Below are 20,436 nucleotides of genomic sequence, written 5' to 3'. Positions count from 1 at the left end.
CAGCCGCACCAGGAGGGGCGTGGCTTCACCCGGGAGCCGCTGGCTTGGAGTGGAGAGTTCACATTTAAGGGCGGCGCTGTCTGCTGTTCTAGCACTTAGGAGATGGAAGCAGCCGCAAAGGTTCGAGGCCAGGCCTGAGCTACATAGGACGTTGTCTACAAAACAAAGCGAAAATAGTAATACAATAGTAATTTTTGAATTTGTCAGGTTTGTGTATTTGAGTGGTTGAAAGTCGTCCCTGTGATCAGAAAAGCTGTTTTCTCTGTGGGTCAGAGCTCCCTCCACACCCCACCCCATGTGACAACAGCCTGATCCTCCCCTTTGACACCACTCTGTCTGTCTGTCTTCACCAGGTCATGGGCTTTTTGGCAGACAAGAAACCAGAACAGGGCCAGCGGGTCTCTGGAATTCTGGTTAAAAGAAACTTTAATTACCACATACTTTCGCCCTGTGACCTCTCCAGTAAGTACACTGTTCACTGTGACTGTGGCTGCTCTGAGCACGGCAGGGAAGTGTGACAAGTCTGGTGGGGCGTGCATGCGTGTGTGTGTGTGTGTGTGTGTGTGTGTGTGTGTGTGTGTGTGTGTGTGTGTGTGTGTCAGTGTGTGAGAGGACAGCAGTTGGGAGTGGGTTCTTCTTCCGCACTGTGGCTTCTGGGATGGACCGTGGCTCATGAAGCTTCGGTGACAAACTCCGTCACCTGCTCAGCGTCTGGCTGCACACGTGGTCGATGTCAGGTAGCAGCAAGTGAAACAGCGACAGGTGGATGGAATCTGCATCGCTGTGGGAAAGAGACTTCCCTTGAAAGTGTGGAAACATTGGAATTCCTCACCAGATCACAGCTTTGAAGAGAGCTCTCTTGTGGGGACCACGCCTGCTGATGTCACAGCCACCCTGTCTGTCTTCTCTGGCAGTGGAGCGCTTTTCAGTTCTGAATTAGCTCTGCACTCCCCGGATTAACTTTTGGTTGAGGCTGCTCGCTGTGGTACTGTGGGTTAGCCTTAGGGCCTTGTGGACTCTGCAAGTGCTCCACTGCTTAGCTACATCCCTAGCCCTGTGTAGCCCAGGCTGCCTCAAACTCAGTCCTCATGACTCAGCCTCCTAAGTAGCTGGGATTGGAGTTGTGGGCCACCAAGCTCAGCTAGCATTTTGTTTTTTACGTTTGTTTGGTTCAGTGTGGGTGTGGTGTGGGCATGCTCCAGCCCTGGGCACACTTGTTTTCTTCCTTTATGACCCAAGCTTTCCATAACTTGCTCAGCTTTTTCATTCCTCATTTCTCCAGAAGAATGGCCAGGAGGAGAGGATAAACCATTTGTAGTTTCTCTGTGTAACAGCCCTGGCTGTCCTGGAACTCAGATCCACCTGCATCTGCCTCTGCCTCCCAGGTGCTGGGATGAAAGGCGTGCGCCGCCACCGCCGCCGCCGCCGCCACCACCGCCACCACCACCACCACCACCACGACCACCGCCACCACCTGTCAAAAATCAAACTCTTAACTATTGCACTGCACCGGAGCTTCCTTGCATTGTGAAGGCATGTGACCCAGACTGTGTAGCCAGAGACGCATGCGTACACACAGCATGTACTAGAGACAAGTGGGGCTTTGACCAAAGCTAGAGAGGACTGCGTTTATGTGTGTGACCTGCTTTTCCCCAGAATGTAGGAGTACTTCCAAGGGAGCTCTGGTCTGTGTACGTTCTGAGCCATTGATGAGTACTGCTTGCCCAGATGATGCAGGGAACATAACAGACACCAAGATAGGTAAACAGTGCATTCACACTCAGGGCTGCCGTGTGCTGACAGATTGTACGTGCTTTGTGAAGGAAAGGGTCACGGCATAACTAGATGTTTCCCTGTGAGATAGGTCACCTTTCAGCGTCCATAGCACATACAAATGCATGTACAAGCTGCTCTTTCACTGGCTTATTACCCCCGAGATACAGGGTTTCTCTGTGTAGCTCTGGCTATCTTAGAACTCTCTTTGTAGACCAGGCTGGCCTCAAACTCCCTGCCTGCCTCTGCCTCCCCCCCTTTCACTATTTAATAAATTTCTTTTTAAATTTACTTTTATTATTTTAAAATGTTTGTGCACTCATTGCTGGTGCCTGCAGAGGCTGGAGGTGGCAGATCCCCAAAAGCTGGAGTAACTGGCAGTTTACCCAACCTGGGTGCCGGGAACCGAACTTGGATCCTCCGCAAGAGCAGTGTGCTCCTAACTGCTGACCTCTGTCCAGCCCCAGTGAACTCTCACTCTTAGGCCAGCCTTCGGGTCAATGCTAGACACTGGCGAGTTCCTAATGCCTGGTCCTGGCTGTTGATGTACCAGTTAGAAGTGCTGATCCTCGGGCAGTCCTGTTCACAGAGACCACAGAGGAGCCTTCCCTAGAGCGGGAGATGTGGTTCAAGTCAGGAGCCATCTTCACAGTAGTTAGAAGGAGATACTGAGCAGAACAGAAGGCAAAGATGCCTGGCATGCTGGCTTGGGGACGTTCAAGGACCTAATATGTCCAAGGATTAAGGGGACTTTCCTGTGTCCAAACCCAGACTAACTGGGGTGGCATGGGATGAGTGTAGGGTGGTAGACTGGGAAAGATATGTAGCAGCAGCTTGCCAGTTGTGGGACAGTGGTTCATCCTGCTGGTCAGGGACGGTGGTTCATCCTGCTGGTCAGGGACAGGGGTTCATCCTGCTGGTCAGGGACAGGGGTTCATCCTGCTGGTCAGGGGCAGGGGTTCATCCTGCTGGTCAGGGGCAGTGGTTCATCCTGCTGGTCAGGGACAGGGGTTCATCCTCTGGTCAGGGACAGTGGTTCATCCTGCTGGTCAGGGACGGTGGTTCATCCTGCTGGTCAGGGACAGGGGTTCATCCTGCTGGTCAGGAACAGTGGTTCATCCTGCTGGTCAGGGACAGGGGTTCATCCTGCTGGTCAGGAACGGTGGTTCATCCTGCTGGTCAGGAACGGTGGTTCATCCTGCTGGTCAGGGACAGTGGTTCATCCTGCTGGTCAGGGACGGTGGTTCATCCTGCTGGTCAGGGACGGTGGTTCATCCTGCTGGTCAGGGGCAGGGGTTCATCCTGCTGGTCAGGGACAGTGGTTCATCCTGCTGGTCAGGGACGGTGGTTCATCCTGCTGGTCTGGGGCAGGGGTTCATCCTGCTGGTCAGGGACAGGGGTTCATCCTCTGGTCAGGGACAGGGGTTCATCCTCTGGTCAGGGACAGGGGTTCATCCTGCTGGTCAGGGACAGGGGTTCATCCTCTGGTCAGGGACAGTGGTTCATCCTGCTGGTCAGGGGCAGGGGTTCATCCTGCTGGTCAGGGACAGGGGTTCATCCTCTGGTCAGGGACGGTGGTTCATCCTGCTGGTCAGGGGCAGGGGTTCATCCTGCTGGTCAGGGGCAGTGGTTCATCCTGCTGGTCAGGGACGGTGGTTCATCCTCTGGTCAGGGACAGTGGTTCATCCTGCTGGTCAGGGACGGTGGTTCATCCTCTGGTCAGGGGCAGTGGTTCATCCTGCTGGTCTGGGGCGGTGGTTCATCCTGCTGGTCAGGGGCAGGGGTTCATCCTGCTGGTCAGGGACAGGGGTTCATCCTGCTGGTCAGGGGCAGGGGTTCATCCTGCTGGTCAGGGGCAGGGGTTCATCCTGCTGGTCAGGGACGGTGGTTCATCCTGCTGGTCAGGGGCAGGGGTTCATCCTGCTGGTCAGGGACAGGGGTTCATCCTCTGGTCAGGGACAGGGGTTCATCCTGCTGGTCAGGGGCAGGGGTTCATCCTGCTGGTCAGGGGCAGTGGTTCATCCTGCTGGTCAGGGACGGTGGTTCATCCTCTGGTCAGGGACGGTGGTTCATCCTGCTGGTCAGGGACGGTGGTTCATCCTCTGGTCAGGGGCAGTGGTTCATCCTGCTGGTCTGGGGCAGGGGTTCATCCTGCTGGGTCTGGGACGGATGCTAGATCTGCTATGTTTTTCTTAATCCGCGGTGTGTGCTTTTACAAGTTGTATTTTATGTGATTTGGTATGGTTTCATTTTTGGTTTTGGTTTTAGCTATTGTCTCACTTTGTAGCTGAGGCTGGACCCAATCTCCAATCCTTCTGCCTCTGCCTTCAGAGTGCTTGCATTATGTGTTCGCCGCCATGCTCGTCTGGGCTGGTCTCTGAAAGTGTGTTTGTCTTACTGTCTTCTCAGACTACACCGACCTGGCCATGAGCACTGTGAAGCAGACCCAAGCCATCCCATACACCGGGCCCTTCAGTCTGCTGTGCCACCAGCTGCAAAGGTTGACAGGTGCGTCCGCTGAGGTCACCTCACTGCCTTCCTCAGTCAGACATTTCTGTATCTAAGGAACAATGCACTTCATTTAGTAGTTGTCTCAGAATTCCTTGTGTGTACTACATGGTCATTTTATCACATAAAAGTGGAAATTTAAAAATATACTCATTGGGGCTGGAGAGATGGCCTAGTGGTTAAGAGCACTTGCTCTTCCAGAGGAACCAGGTTCAATTCCCAGCACCCACAAGGCAGCTCACAACTGTCTGTAACTACAGTTCCAGGGGACCGACGCCCTCACACAGGCAAAACAACAATGTACATAAATAAATAAATTTAAAAAAAAAAAGAAACAAGGCTGGAAAAAATACTCACAAATTTTTTAAAATCCCTCAGTAGGGGCTGGAGAGATGGCTCAGTGGTTAAGAACACTGGCTGCTCTTCTAGAGGTCCTGAGTTCAATCCCCGGCAACCACATGGTGGCTCACAAGCATCTGTAATGGGATCTGGCGCCCTCTTCTGGTGCGCAGTCAGAACACTGTGTACACAATGGAGAAATTAAGAACAAAAACCCCACAGTGTCTTCATCACTCCCCGGCCTAAGATGTCAGTGGTCCTTCCTCCTCTATAAAGTCCGTCCTCGTTAACTGGTTAGGGTTTTATGTATCGCTTCCTTGGTCTGCCGGCCCAGGTCTGGAGCTGGCCGGTGAGACCTCGGTGGGAGCCTAGGCCTGTGTCTCTGTTCTCACCACTGGAAAGGAGAGGCTTCTGTCTGTACAATGTAAGGCGACACCTGATGGGTGTGGCCTCTCTGAGGAGGCGGAGCGACCCAGGCTGGGACGCGATTGCTGCTCCTGAGCCCCTCACAGCCCCTGAAGTAAAGTGCTCAAGACGTTGGGGGGAGGATTCTCTCCTACCTTAGACTGACCTCATCCAAGAATTATGGCCAAAGAGAAAAGTCATGAATTAATGATAATTAACTGGTCCTTGAGAAGATTCACTTAAGAACTAGTAAACCTTTAATCCCAGCACTCGGGAGGCAGAGGCAGGCAGATCTCTGTGAGTTCAAGGCCAGCCTGGGCTACAGAGTGAATTTCAGTAAAGGCTGCAAAGCTACACAGAGAAACCCGTCTTGGAAAAAAGAACTAGTGAGCTTTCAGCAACTGGACTTCCGGGTGTGATGATTGGACTCAAGGTAGAGGTGGGGAGCTGGCCCGTGAGACTCACACTGAAGCTGAGGTGCTGTGTAGACCCATCTCTAGCCGATGGCCCAAGTGTTGGTGCCTGAGGTGCGTGTGTAGGATTAGGTACTGCGTTGTCCGCAGTTGCTATGAGAGTTAGCATAAAACAGCTGTTCAGTGTTACTAGTTTTCCCGCTTACAGCAGCTCTGTTTTAACTGTCTACAAAGACGAATGCCTCTTAAAGTCTGTAAGAAAATCATGTGAATCATGTCATTTTTTTTTCAGGTGATGTAGAAGAATTAGAAATTCAAGAAAAACCTGCTCTGAAGGTGTTCAAAAACATCACCGTCATCCAGGAGCCCGGCATGGTGGTTCTAGAGGTGAGTCCGGTCATCACCTCTGGGGGAGTGAGGTCTCCGACCAGCGTGGGTGTGATGGCTGAGAAGTGTGGTTACTGGTCCTCCAGGCTGCTGTCGGTTTGAAGAGTTCAGAGGCCCAAGCCTAGACAAAACTATAGGCACCCAAGGCTTTCTCAGAGCTGGAGAAGTAGTCCTCCCCGGGGAAAGCCCCTGATTGGCTTTCCAGGACCAGTGGTCAGACGCGAAGTCAGTGCACACAGATAACGTTGTACGTGCTGAGCAGGCTCTATTTATTTGTCTAGGGAGAGAGAAATAGCAGCAGTTAAAGTCAGAGAGGCCGTGAGTTTGGGGGGCAGTAGGTGGAGTGGGGTTAAGATGGAGAGGGAGGCCGGAGGGAAGGAAGGGAGAGGGTAAAATGAGGTACTTACATTTTAACTTAAAAAGTCTGAAAAGGTTTGGAGTCTGAGTGAATCCAGCACTAACAGTTACGTTGCATGTGTTATTTGGGGTTATTTTTCTTTTTAATAAAATAATTGGGAAATTAACTGTCAACGCACGGAAAACCTTTGGCACAAAGGGGGTGCTGAGTAGATTCCCTTTTGCTGAGTAGGAGGTCAGTGGGTGTCACGTGACTAGGAGACAGTGGGTTCCCAGCAAAGCTGGGGCAGCGGCTCCCCGCAGCCTGGTGTCCTCGGGCAGCGCTGGGCAGCGGTATGGCTGCCCTTCCACCTTCCTGACCCCAGCTTTCTTTGTAGTGGCTGGCGAACCCCTCTAACGACATGTATGCAGACACAGTGACCACCGTGATCCTGGAAGTTCAGTCGAATCCCAAAATCAGGAAAGGTACGGGCTTGCCCCATGCTTACTCATTTCATCTGTCCCAGATTCTTAGAGCCAAAGTCAGTGGAGCCCCGAGTAGACGTTAAGTTAGCCTGGTTTCTAGTGTTTAGTAATTTTAAGGTGTGGACACGATAGTGTGGATCTCCAGTGCCTTATTTTTCATTCTGGCTCATCCTTCACACAGTAGGCGTCTGATCACGGTCCCACAAAGGTAGACTCCGTGTAGTTACAGTTCTCCTCTAAAACACTGAACAGAGACGCTAAAGTACTGCTCATCTGAGCCTGCGTGTCTGTCAGGGAGAGAGCTGTCCTCGGGTTCAAGGGCGTGCTAAACAGAAGGTGACTCCAGCCAGCCAGCACGTGTGCCGGGGCTGGAGCTTGCCTCTGTGGTCTCCAGATGAGATGCCCCCCACGCTGGACCCTTCTTCCCATGATGCCAGAGCCTGTCCAGTATAGACTGTTCCTCCCTGGCCTGGCAGTGGTGCACACCTGTCTCATGGATTCAAAAACAAAAACATTGAGAAGGAGCTGGGTGTGGGTTCCCACTCCTATAATCTTGGCACTTGGGAGTGAGAGGCAAAGGGTCGCAGCAAGTGTGAGCCAGCCTGGGCTACACAGTGAGCACCAGGGCTTCATAGTGAAGTACGTCCTCAGGGGAAGAGTCTGTGTGTGTGCACACTTCACAATCCTGAGTAGGGCGGGTCACTTGGGAACTCCGCCTACCTTTTGGAGAAGCAGTCCATGAACGGGTGCTTTGTTGTGTGGCTGTGCAGGCCAGGGAGGTGTGTGAACGGGTGTGCCATGGTGACCTTAACTCCAGATTAAAGATCGTCATCTTGACCATCAGTCGTGTGTTTATTGAGGTCTTTAAAAACAAAGTAGTAATTATTTATTATTATCATTTTATTTTATTTGGCTTTTAAGACAGGGTTTCTTTGCACAGCCCTGGCTGTCTGGAACTCGCTCTGTAGACCTGGCTGGCCTCAAACTCACAGAGACCCACCTGTCATCACTGCCCTGCCTGGCAAATATTATTTATTTTAAGATTTACTTTTAGTTGTGTGTGTGTGCACATGAGTTTAAGGTGCTGTAGAGACCAGAGTGGTCAGATTCCCTGGAGCTGGAGTTACAGGTTGTGGGCTGCCCCAAGTGGGTGCTGGGAACTGACCTCAGGTCCTCTGCAAGAGCAAGAAGTTCTCTTAACCACTGAGCCATCTCTCCAGCCTCTTAAGTATTGATTTTTATGAAAACACTCATAATCGGATGCTATATCAGAGGATGTTAAATGTGTGTAACGTTTAGATACAAAAGAGCTTCATGTGTCCTCTGGAATTACTGGACCTAAAATTTCAGGTCCTCTCCTCAGAGTGGAAGTTGGAGAAATATGGGAAGTAAAAGTGAACTGAAATGTCACTGTGGGTCCTTTATAGCAACTGGGATGACACAGTGCACGTGAGTTGCCGTTGTGGGCAGGTGACACACCCCCTGCTGTGCCCTGGAGGTCTCTGTGGTGGTCACTTCACATCTCCACAGCGTGCTCTGCTGACCTGTGGATGACTGTGGTGGGAAGATGGAGACTGAGCTGTTTGTCCTCCAGGTGCGGTCCAGAAGGTCTCTAAGAAGTTAGAGATGCACGTTTACAGCAAGAGGCTGGAGGTCATGCTCCAGTAAGTCTCGGGAGCCGGGTGCGTGGGTGTGTGGGTGCGCGGGTATGCGGGTGGGGGTGCGTGGGTGGGGGTGCGCGGGTGCGCGGGAGGAGGTGCTGAACTCATGGTGTATCCCTGGGCTGCAGATGCACCAAGTTACAGCCAAGTTCACACTGTGGTTGGTGCCGGATGCCAGTGTCTGCCTGGTCGGCACCATGCTTACGGAGCTTGCACATTTGTTGGGACTGGGTGCTGATGTCAGCTGAACGTCCCTGTGCCTTTAAGAATTATTTTAGCATGGCGGTGGTGACACACGCCTGTAATCCCAGCACTTGGGAGGCAGAGACAGGCAGATCTGAGTTTGAGGCCAGCCTGGTCTAGAGTGAGTTCTAGGACAGCCAAGGCCATGCAGAGAAACCCTGTCTTGAAAAACAAAACAAAAAAGAATTATTTTAAATGTTTGCTTGGATGTGAATTATTTGATAAAGTGGGTATTGTAGGCTCTTTCCAGTAGGTCTGTAACTGAAATGTCTCTAGACTTAGTATGTTTCTAATGCTGGTGGCTTTCTGTACGTGGTCTTTGAGCTGATTTCAGGATGCTTTTTCCTAGCGATTAGCAAACCCCAACAGTGGATAGTTGGTTTATAATTTCAGCACCTAGCATCGTGCCTAAAGTGTTCATCTCTCGTTTGCTTGTTGAATGAATAACTTAGCTTTTCATTATTGGCAAAGCCTGCAGGGCAAAGGGAAGAAAGATACATTTTGGCCCATGGTTTCAGAGCACTCGCCACGGCCAGCTAGCCTTGGCTTTGACCTGATGTGGAGTAGAACATCGTGGTGGTGGGAGTGTGTATGTTCTATGTATTCTATCCTTTGGAGTCACAGGCTGTACCCTTCAGAGTCACAGGCTGTACCCTTCGGAGTCACAGGCTGTACCCTTCGGAGTCACAGGCTATCCCCTTTGGAGTCACAGGCTATCCCCTTCGGAGTCACAGGCTGTACCCTTCAGAGTCACAGGATGTACCCTTCAGAGTCACAGGCTATTCCCTTCGGAGTCACAGGCTGTCCCCTCAGAGTCACAGGCTGTACCCCTGCTTCCTCACCTAGGCCTCACGCGCTGGTTCCCAGTGCGGTTGTGCGGATGCCAGCATGATCTGGGGCTGTCAGGGAAGGAATCGGTGGATTAAGTCAGAGCCCATCACCTGGCAGCCAACTTTAACATCCTCTAGGGAAGTCACAGGTTCTCATGACGATGGCTGCTTCTGCCTTTAAGTTGAAAGTGCCTTGGGCAGACATCAGTGTTCGGAAGGTTTTTGTGTTCCTTATGTTTTCCTAAAATTTCACAGTGATAACATAATTAAATAATGGCTTTAGTTGGGTTTTTGTTTTGCTTCGTGTTCTGGAGACATAACTTCACTGTATTGCCCAAGTTGGCCCCAGACTGGATGGTCACAAGATCTGTGCTGCACTGAAGTCAGAGGCCAGTCTAGGCAACTTAGTGAGACCCTGTCTCAGAAGAGTCTTAAAGGGCGGGTGTGGCATGTCTGTCTAGTGTGTGCAGGGCCCTGAGCTTAATCCCCGGCATTAGATCAAAAATGCATACCAAACAGTGTTGCTAAGTGGAACAGCGGGGCCCCTCGGGATAGAGCTGTATCAGCTGGTGTAGAAGGCCGGTGGCCAGCAGCCTGTCTCCAGGGGAGCGAAAAGCATCCTACGTCAGGACTTGGACCTCCCTTCAGTGTGTTCTCCCCAAACAGGTGGGGTTGGACTTTCCCGCTAATGCCAAGTTTCTGTTCACTTCAAGGGACATATTTGGAGAAGACTGTGTCAGCATGAAAGATGACTCAGTCCTCAGTGTCACAGTGGACGGGAAAACAGCGAATATTAGTTTGGAGACACGGGTATGTAGCTGTCCACGTGTTTGGAGACATTTGGGGGATAAGGTGAAGATAGGAACAAGATCACAGCCCTGGCGGGTCGTTGGCTCTTATAGTTGGGGGCTGGAGGCTAGCTCAGCTGCTAGGATGCTCCCTGGTAACTTACAGCGGTGGGCACCTGGGTTCTCCCTGGTGACACACAGAGGTGGGCACCTGGGTCCTCCCTGGTGACACACAGAGGTGGGCACCTGGAAGCCCATGCCTGTAATCCCAACACCCTGGTTTCTGGTTTGGTTTGGTTTTATCAGATAGGTTCTTACCCTGTAGCCCAGGCTAGCCTTGGAACTCTGTAGCCCAAGCTGGCCTGGCACTGTTTTGTAGTTGAGCTGTACGATGTGGGCTACCCTCAGCCAGGGTGGGTGAGGCCTGCCTGTTAGCCCATGCTCAGAGGCTGGGGCAGAAGATCATGAGTTCTAGACTGGCCTGAGTTCTGGGAAGTTTGCAGCCAGTCTGTGTAGTGAGACTAACGTTATCTTTAAAAGACAGCAGCAACAAGGCAGCGGCCATTAGATGGTTAGTTGGGGTCAAATAGTGCCCAGTGGTGAAGAGTTCATCACCCCATTGCCGGCTGAGTAGTCCACGCTGCACAGACCGACGTGGATCGTGTGTGGACAGATGGAGGGCTTCGGCCCCGCCCCCGGCTCTCAGTCCCTGTGGTCACAGGTGTGGGTGGCCCTGCGTCCGCAGCAGCCTCCGGGTGGGGTGTTGACTGAAGTGTGTGTTTCACTTTCAGACGGTGGAGTGTGAGGAAGGCAGTGAGGAGGACGAGTCCCTCCGAGAAATGGTGGAGCTGGCCGCGCAGAGGCTCTACGAGGCCCTGACGCCCGTGCACTGACGCTTCAGTCCCAGCACATGGACTTTTTTACCCTCTTTGCGGCTTTACGGCCGCTACTTCAAATAAAATACCTTAGTTTCTCCGGGGTGGCCTGTTTCCTTCTGCACGGTGGCCTGACTCCTGCCGGACCTCCTGTCCTCGAGGAGCCGCCCCCACACGAGCTGACTCCGCCTGCAGGATCCTAAGACTCCAGCAGCTGCCTCAGCATCCCTCTGCCTGGACGTCGGAAAGGGAAAGCAGTGGCTGAACTGGCATGTCTGTTCTGGGTTGAAGTACCGTGCCGCCACGGGTTTGAGACCCGCCCTCCACCCTTCCCGAATCCCTGGGTTTGTGTTTGTAACATCGACACCTTCAGGACTCCTCCCTTTGTGTGGGATCCGCAGCTCAGGTCAGAGCGGGTTCTACGACACGTGTGTGGGTTAGCTCACTGCTCTACGACAGATGTGTGGGTTAGCTCACTGCTCTACGACACGTGTGGGTTAGCTCACTGCTCTACGACACATGTGTGGGTTAGCTCACTGCTCTACCACAGATGTGGGGGTTAGCTCACTGCTCTACGACACATGTGTGGGTTAGCTCACTGCTCTACGACACGTGTGGGTTAGCTCACTGCTCTACGACACACGTGTGGGTTAGCTCACTGCTCTACGACACGTGTGGGTTAGCTCACTGCTCTACGACACACGTGGGGGTTAGCTCACTGCTCTACGACACATGTGTGGGTTAGCTCACTGCTCTACGACACACGTGTGGGTTAGCTCACTGCTCTACGACACGTGTGGGTTAGCTCACTGCTCTACGACACACGTGGGGGTTAGCTCACTGCTCTACGACACATGTGTGGGTTAGCTCACTGCTCCAATTTCCTGATGTACATAGAATTGAGGCCAGGAAGTCACTGGGGGAGGGGAGGGGTGCGCCTCACCCCCAGAGCACACTCACTGTCAAGCCACAGGGTCGTGTTCGGTGTGTAAACACTCCTGCCCTTCGGTAACAGTGTTAGTCTGACTCCTTGGAATGAACTCTGTAAGACAGCCCAGTCCCGTGTCTGTGGCCCCATATCATACAACATTTTATGTATAAAGCCGGACATTCGTTCTAACACTGGGGCAGGATGCCGTGGAGTCCGGGGGTCTGCAGTCAGTGCCGGGACAGCTCTGGCTTTCAGAGCAGCCGCCTGACTGTGTCCCTCAAGGGGAGGCCAGGCACCCAGGAGAGGCGAGCCCCACTTGGCCGTGGCCGGTGATGGACCGGTGCGCCCGCCTGCGCTGGGCACTGAGCTGTGGGCACTGAGCTTCCCAGTCTCCAGGACACCCCAGCCACCGCCGGTCCCGGAGCGGTGGGGTGGGCGGTGGGCCGGCCCAGGGAGCCCTGCTTTACCGACTGGCGGGCCGGGGTTCGCCCCGCCCACGGCTGGCCCCGCCCCCCGCTGCCTCCACATCCGGCGCGGACCGGCGGTTCCGAGCCGGGGGAACCATGGCGCTGTGTGAGCGGGCGGTCAGCGGCGGGGCTCTGGTCTGGCCTCGCGTGCTGCTCTTCGGGGACTCCATCACGCAGGTACCGGCGCACCCTGAGCTGCGTCCGCGCGGGTAGGGCGGGCCTGGGGTGGAGTCCGCGTCTTTTCAGGGGCACTTGACATGGCCTGGCGCGCGTCGGGGGTGCACGGGGGTCTCTACATGGCCCGGCGCGCTTCGGGGGTGCACGGGGGTCTCTACATGGCCCGGCGCACGTCGGGGGTGCACGGAGGGCTTGGGGGTCCGGAGCAGCCCCGCGTTCGCTTCCCGCAGCCTCCTGCGGGTTCCTTGCCGAAGCCACTTTGAACTTTGAACCGGCCGGTTCATCCCTCGCTTTCTCCCGCGGCGCAGGTCCAGTACCAAGTTGTTTTGACAACAAAATGCTTCCAACAGTACTGAAAAGTAATCCTCTCACCCGATACCGTTTGACTCCCAGTTAAGGAAGTTCCTCAAGATGCCTCCCCTCGGAAGCAAACCCACTTCCCCGTGGTTTTCAGATGCTCACGCATGCCGTCCCCTAATAATTGGCAACATTACTTTAGGTGTTTGTTTTATGTTTTTCTTAATGGTTATATTGCTTTATATATATAAATTTTATGATTAACTTAATTTCACTTATCAGCCACGGATTCCCCTCTCCTCCCTCCTCCCACCCCCCAGCCCTCCCCCCCCCAATTTACCCCCCCATTCCCACCTCCTCCAAGGCATGATCTCCCCTGGGGAGTCAGCCCAGCCTGGTAGACTCAGGCAAGGCAGGTCCAGTCCCCTCCTCCCTACACCCAGGCTGAGCAAAGTGTCCCAGCATAGGCCCCGGGCTCCAAACAGCCAGGCCATGCACTAAGGACAGGTCCCGGCTCCACTGCCTGGGGGCCTCCCAAACAGTTCAAGCTAATCAACTGTCCCACTTATCCAGAGGGCCCCGGTCACATTTAGGTTTTTGTAGGTGGTTGAGGTGGCGTGTCGCTGCCCAAGGACTGCCGTGACTGTTAGGGAAATCAGTAGAGCATTGGGCTTCCTGGTTTTCAGCTGTGGAGATAACACAATGTCATCCTCTAAGTCGACGTAGTAGACTTTCTCCGGTACAGATAGCAAAGGTCTCGTGTTAAGTCGCAGTAAAATGTGACTGGTTCGAGTCCAATGGAGGAAGAAAACCGCGTTTCCAAAGAGCTACCAAGTGAAGCACAGTGACCCCCACAATACCCTTCCAAGCAAAAGGATGGCAAGAAGCTTGGAGGTGTCGGGGCGTCGTCCCTGCCCCCGAAGGGCCTGGCCCACACCTGCGCCTTGTCTCTGGCTGGGGATGGTAACGGCTTTTCTCTTCAGTTTTCTTTCCAGCAGGGCGGATGGGGCGCATTGCTGGCCGACCGACTTGTCAGGTGAGAACAGTCCCCAGAGCCAGATTGGATTCGGCTGCTTCCTGGTGGGAAGCCTCCTCTGAAGAGCAAAGACACAAACCATGGGTTTGCCTTTGTTGGCCTCTTTTCCTCCTTGGGGTGTTAAAGGGACCCAGGCAGGCACTCCGGTTCTGCACAATGGCGTTTGCCACCCCCTGAGATCGGGCGGCACTTGTGGTCGCTGGGGTGCCTGCCTGCGATCCTCCAGACCACCGAGTTCCCGCTGGTGGCGGGTCCCTGACGTTCTGTACTTGCTCACATTAGCGCCCATCAGAAGGTCCACTGTGGACACACCCGAGCCACCACAGACACGGATAGAATCAGCCCCTTGCATGGAGTTCTTATCTCACTGAGGGAGACGGGAGGCCGGGCAGGGTCTGAGCGCTACCAGGAAAGCCACTCTTTGTCATAACCCATCTTTTTTTAACCCGTTTTATTTCAGAAAATGTGACGTTCTGAATCGTGGATTTTCAGGGTACAACACCAGGTGGGCCAAGATCATCCTCCCAAGATTAATTAGGAAAGGGAGCGGTGTGGAAAACCCCGTGGCAGTTACAATTTTCTTCGGTGCCAATGACTGCTCACTCAGAGGTAAGGGCACTTCTAGATCGTTCTTGTTTCTCCTGGACCCCGGCCACCACATGTTTGTATGTGTCTCCCAGGAGAGAGTTTTCCAGAGAACAGCGAGTTCCTGGAGCTCGCCTGTGTGGGTTCCTCTGGGCTTTGATGTGGTCCGATCTGGCTCCGGCACCCTCATTTCCACATGACTGCCTTGTCGGCCCACCTGAAGCTACTTTCCATCCTTGGCTCTTCCACTCTGGTCCTCAGCTGGTCCAGCTGGCCGCGGAGGGCTGGCCTTGGGTGAGAAAGGAGTGTCAGTTTTGTCAGAGACAAGATCTCCTGTAGCCCAGGCTGGCCTCAAACTCACCAGCTAGCTAAGGCTAGTTGCTTCTACCTCTTCTACCTCTCACGTGCTGGGGGGGATAGGTGTGTGCCACAACCTGGCCTGGTATTTTTTTTTTTTTTTCTCTCTCTCTCTCAAATTACACGTGGTCCAGAGAAATACGTCCCCTCGACAGCAGTGGCCTGGCTGGCAGGCTCGTGGGTGACTTTGCTTTTTACATCCTGTGGTTCGCACAGTCTGTAGAGAGAGCCGTGTGCTGGTGTGCCAGCCTGACTGGAAGCAAGCCTCTGCAGTCGGGTGGGGGTTGCACACACTTCACTGTTTTCACAGCTATCCCGAGAGGCAGACCTGCCAGCCCCCTCATTTCCCAGTGAGGACGCTGAGCTTCAGAAGGTTCGACATTTTCCTGAGGTGGAATGTCTAGTCAGTGACAGGCGGGGTTAGAGCTGGGGCAGTCTCATGTCGCAGCCCGCAGAGCCAGCTTTACCCATGGTGGGGAACCTAGAGAAAAGACCAGAACACTCAAAATGCCCCAGCCAGCCTCTGAGGCCTGAGCTGTGAGCGGTTATAGGTAACTGGGTTTAAGCAGGGAGTCTCGTCTTTGTGTCTTTTGGTATCAACGGTTCCTCAGACACACTAAATTTGCAAAAACTAGATTCCTGCCTGGGAATGGTGGCACATGCTTGTGGTCTCAGCACCGGAGGCTGAGACAGAGCTCTGCAAGGTCCAGCCTGAGCTAAGAGTAGGAAAGATAGATACCGTCTCAAAACACAAAGGCCTGCTGGTGGTGATGGCGTGTACCTTCAATCCCAGCACGCAGGAGACAGAGGCAGGTGGATCTCTGTGAGTTCCAGGACAGGCTCCAAAGCTACACAGAGAAACTGTCTCAAAAAGAAAAAAAAAAAAAAAAACAAAAAACAAAAATACACAAAGGCCTAGCAATGTCAAAGACTGGGTGGTTGCTTGCCTAATGTGTCCAGGCCTGAGTTCAGTTCCCTTCTGAGCGCGACATAAAACTTCGGCTGGGTGTGGGGGTGCCGTAATTTAATCCCAGCACTTGGGGGGTGGGGGGCAGGGACAGGAAGCTCTTCGTGAGTTCCCCCTCAGGACTACATAATGAGACACCCATCCTAGCTACCTAGTGAATTTAGAACCTGTCTAGGGCAGAAACTCTCCAAGGTATATTCATCGTGTTCGTTGTTTCCGAAGTGTCCGGACTGAGGTGTGCATGTCTCGAACAGATGAGAACCCCAAGCAGCACGTGCCCTTGGAGGAGTACCGTGCTAACCTGAGGGACATGGTGCAATACTTGAGGTCTGTGGACATCCCCGGGGAGCGGATCATTCTCATCACCCCGCCCCCGCTGGGCGAAGCCGCCTGGGAGAAGGAGTGCCTCCTGAAAGGTGGGCAGGGCCGGCTGCTGTGGGTGCGCAGGGTCCTCAAAGGTGGGCAGGGCCGGCTGCTGTGGGTGCGCAGGGTCCTCAAAGGTGGGCAGGGCCGGCTCGGGTGGGTGCACAGGGCTCCCGCTCCAGGGTCCTGTCAGTCCCTGGAGAACACACTCCGAGAGTCAACTCTGTTGTCCTCCTCTAGACTGTTTGACATAAAGCGGGCCGGGGATTCTGGTGGGTAAGTCAGGAGGACATCCGTGCCCCAGCACCCACGCTCCGTAGTTGCCAGACGCCAGGATGCACACACAGCCCACTGCCAGCTGCAGCAGCTGGGGCAGGCAGGGGCTCGCTCTCCCCTGGCGCAGGGAAGGCATCTGCGGCCGAGCTGGCACACCCGACTGGAAAGGTGTGCTGTGGACTTTGTCTCGGCTGCCTGAATGCGGAGGACGGGGTTGACCGGGACACATTATTGGCTTTTCAGCCCAGGTCAGCTGTCAGAACCAGGGAAGAACCGTTCTTTTCCGCACATGCAGCGTCCCGACATCCCTCCCTTAGCCTCTCCTGAGCGCCTGTCTCCCCAGCTCTGGCTCGGCCTTCTGAGCCAGCAGGCTTGCCCCATGCCCCGGGTGGCCTGCCTTCCTGCAAGTCTGGGAGGTAGGCAGCATGGGCTTGGCCAGGTGTGTGCATTTTGCTCTAGACTCTGTGCATGAATTGCATAGGTATGGCCGTCATAGACGCCTCTGAATGGTTGAGCATGCTGGTCCCAGGCACAGCCCTGTAGTAGCGACCTCGGGCAGTGACTGGTCTCTGCAGACTGCAGACGTTCCTTCCTCTCATGACTCCAGTAGCTGTTGGCTGCATGGTGACTCTTGGGCTCATGGTCTCGACGTTGCTTTCTAGCCATGCCCGAGCCCCTCACCCTGCTCGCTGTGGCCTGCTCTCTTGCTGGTTAGCCTCTGCACTCTGCCCCTGGTGCCTTAGAAGCTTCTAGATGCCATAGCTGGCAGCTCCTTTGTCCTCTGCTGCGCCGTAACCCCAGGCAGCTCTCAGAAACGGTCCGGTCAGCGTAGCTCCACAGGACCAGCAATACGTTGGCCAGTGACACTCTGGAATTTTCCCCAACAGGTTGCAAATTGAATCGCCTGAACTCAGTTGCCGGTGAATATGCTAATGCGTGTCTAACAGTGGCCAGAGACTGTGGGACTGAAGTCCTTGACCTGTGGACCCTGATGCAGAAGGACAAGCAGGTACTGTGGCCTTCTCGGTCCCCTCGGGGTTATCGGGATCACAGAGGTGAAGCGGGTATGTGCAGCTCTTCTGGAAAGGCTCTTCAGACTGGCATGGCGATGCATGCCTGTAAATCCCAGCACATGGGAGGTGAGGGTACAAGGCTCAGTTCAAGGCCAGCCCTAGCTACATAGCACGTTTGTGCCAGCCTGGCTATGTAAAACCGTGTCTCAAAGGACATCAATGTCAGCCGTGCTTTTCACCAAGAAGAGCATAAAGACAGGCAGAGGCCTGGAGGGTGACCAGGCCCTCAGCGAGAGTCTACCCTAGAGCACCATTAATGGCCAACTTCCTGTCTGCAAGAGCAGGGCAGAGTTCAGATAAGACGGTGACATGTGTTCACTAACAAACCCACGGCTTGAGATCCCCCGTTCCAGCTGAATTACTTTGTCTTAAAGCCTGAGAACAAATGCGCGGGGAAAAGCTGGTTGTCGCGAACTGTAGCCACTCAGGAGGGGGCTGGACCGTCGTGAGGTCGCACGTGCACTGGCGGCGGAGGACGCGGCTGTCCTCTGTCGTGTTCCGGCAGTATTATCCGCCCCAGGCCCAAAGCTAGACTCGAACCCCCAACTCTCTGTAGGTGACTGGGTAAACCCAGGTCCACGGAGTCCTGGGCAGCGAGGGGGCCAAGTCTGATGCCCCAAACATGAATAGAGCTGATGGGAAAGGCCCTGAAGTCACGGGAGTGGTTCCAGCTCTGTGGCGTCCAGACAAGGCCGCAGTGACAGGTTAGGGTGAGGACAGTGGACAATGTTCGGGTTCCACATTGTCCTGGTCTTCAGCGTACGACAGAGGCATAGTCAGACCCATCTATTCACCCCACCCCCTTTGTGAGGCAGGGTCTCCTACCCCAGGCTGGCCTGGAACTTGCTTTGGAGCTGAGGATGACCTTGAACTTCCCACCTCCACCCTGGGGAGTGGGGTCCTGGGGACCGAGCATGTGTTCGGCAAGCACTCTGCCGAGTCTCATGCCCAGGCTCCTCCTCATTCCTTGGTAAAATGTTTGTTCTCTAGGGCATTTCCTTGGGATGCAGAGGCCCAGGGAGGGGCTGAGGGACGGGAACTCTGGTCTTCACAAGGAGGACCCACTCTACCCCGGTGCCATGTCAACAAGACAGAACTCAGCCCACAGTCAGCAAGCCAGACACCAACCTTCCCCCTCCCCCATGGACCTGGAAGGGTCTGACGTGTTAGAGTTGGTCTGTGGAGAGGGACTGGAAAGTAGAGACTGTTGGTCCCAGGACACCCAAGAACGGCTGCCCACTTGAGAACCTCGCAGACTCCAGTTCAGGACTCTGCAGAGAAGTGCCCCGCTTACCTTTGGAGGCCCTGGGAGCCCCGGGACTCCAGTCGGCCTCAGCATCCTCGGCTGAGCGCTGTCCCCAGGTGGCAGGGCCACGGCAGCCCCAGTTTTAGTACAGACCTGCTCAGGGCCAGCGGGCCGGCTAGCTGGGGAAGGCATTTACCTGCCAACCTGGGGCCCCGAGTTTGATCCCAAACACCTGCTTGGTGGTGTGGTTGGAGAACCCACTCTACAAACCGTCCTGTGGCCTCCTGGTGCTACCACGGCTCGCACACCAGATGAGTTAGAGAAAGAGGCCAGCGGAGATGGCTTGAGAGTGCTGGGAGGGCGTCTTCCACCGCCGCCTGGTTTGCTTCACAAGTCTTTCCTGCTTTCATGCAGTCAGGGTCTTCCTTACAGAACCTCCAGACGAGGAAGGCCCTGGAATCCTCAGTCTCTGTCAGTCTCCACGGGGATCAGGCGAAGGAAGACTCCTCCGAGTTAGAATGGACCCCAAGTAAATCCTGGGTTTAGACAGAGGAGTGATGGGAAACTGGGCTCTACACGGCCTTCCTGCTCTGGGCCAGGAGGTCCCAGTTCTCATCACCCCGAACCTGCCCACATCCTGCCCACATCCTAGGACCTGCGCTTTTTTTATTCTTTTCTTTTTTTTTTCTTAAGATTTATTTATTTATTATGTGTACAGCATGTATGACTGCAGGCCAGAAGAGGGCACCAGATCTCACTATAGATGGTTGTAAGCCACCATGTATGTGGTTGCTGGGAATTGAACTCAGGACCTCCGGAAGAACAGCTGGTGCTCTTAACCTCTGAGCCATCTCTCCAGCCCGGACCTGTGCTTTCTTAATGCTAGTGACCACAGCCCCTGGGACCCAGGATGACGATGTTAGACACAGGAGCACAGACAGCAGGGTCTCGTACCCAAGCCCCTTGAGACGCACAGGAGGCCACTGTCGTCTCAGTCACTGGTCTGGTGCACAAGCACAAGGCTGCTGAGCTTGCTCTCGCTGCCCCAAGGAAGGTCCGTGACACATTCCTCCTCTCCCCAGGACTTCTCATCTTATTTATCAGATGGCCTGCATTTATCACCAATGGGAAACGAGTTTCTGTTCTTAAACCTCTGGCCGCTGCTGGACAAGAAGGTCTCCTCTCTGCCGTGGCTGCTTCCGTACTGGAAGGATGTCGAGGAAGCAAAGCCTGAGCGGAGTCTGCTGGGAGACGGAGACCATTAGTCGGCCTGGGAAACCTCCCAGGAAGGGGTGGTTCCTGTCGTTCATGGTGCCACTTGGTAATTCACAAACATTCCAAAAATAACTGTTCATGTACATAACCTCAAGTTGGTAATTCAGTTGATTAAACATTTTTTCAAGATTAACTTCTGTTTATGACTTTAAGATTTATTTTTTATGTGCCTTGGTGTTTTGCCTACATGCATGTCTGTGTGAGGGTGCCAGATCCCCTGGAACTGTAGTTACAGACAGCTGTGAGTTGCCTTGTGGGTGCTGGGAATTGAACCAGGGTCCTCTGGAAGAGTAGCCAGTGCTCTTAATCACTGAGCCATCTCTCCAGCCCCCCTGTTCATGA

At 54.1% G+C, this 20,436-nt stretch overlaps 2 protein-coding genes across 5 annotated transcripts in view; both read left to right on the top strand.

The window, feature by feature from the left end:
• The window catches only part of Cpsf3 (cleavage and polyadenylation specific factor 3), a 30,098-nt gene extending 18,954 nt beyond the window's left edge, over positions 1-11,144 (top strand). For all 4 annotated transcript variants that reach the window (XR_013047239.1, XM_076559259.1, XM_076559258.1 and 1 more), the window contains exons 12-18: positions 354-462; positions 4,183-4,281; positions 5,731-5,825; positions 6,560-6,647; positions 8,242-8,311; positions 10,095-10,191; positions 10,961-11,144. Coding sequence is in view for 3 of the 4 variants with exons in the window: in XM_076559259.1 (XP_076415374.1) it covers positions 354-462; positions 4,183-4,281; positions 5,731-5,825; positions 6,560-6,647; positions 8,242-8,311; positions 10,095-10,191; positions 10,961-11,062 (660 nt within the window). In the remaining variant the exon portion in view is untranslated. The remainder of the gene's footprint in view (positions 1-353; positions 463-4,182; positions 4,282-5,730; positions 5,826-6,559; positions 6,648-8,241; positions 8,312-10,094; positions 10,192-10,960) is intronic.
• Positions 11,145-12,465: 1,321 nt separating this feature from the next.
• On the top strand, positions 12,466-20,227 carry Iah1 (isoamyl acetate hydrolyzing esterase 1 (putative)). The gene is made up of 6 exons (XM_006976618.4): positions 12,466-12,619; positions 13,900-13,952; positions 14,413-14,561; positions 16,116-16,277; positions 17,388-17,509; positions 19,902-20,227. Exons 1-6 carry the CDS (start codon positions 12,539-12,541, stop codon positions 20,082-20,084), a joined length of 750 nt encoding a protein of 249 aa, XP_006976680.2. The 5' UTR covers positions 12,466-12,538; the 3' UTR covers positions 20,085-20,227.
• Positions 20,228-20,436: the final 209 nt, after the last annotated feature.

Source organism: Peromyscus maniculatus, chromosome 22 (assembly GCF_049852395.1).
Source record: "Peromyscus maniculatus bairdii isolate BWxNUB_F1_BW_parent chromosome 22, HU_Pman_BW_mat_3.1, whole genome shotgun sequence".
Taxonomy (NCBI): Eukaryota; Metazoa; Chordata; class Mammalia; order Rodentia; family Cricetidae; genus Peromyscus; species Peromyscus maniculatus.
The sequence above is the reverse complement of the archived record's forward strand: the minus strand, read 5'-3'. Positions and strand labels throughout refer to the sequence as shown.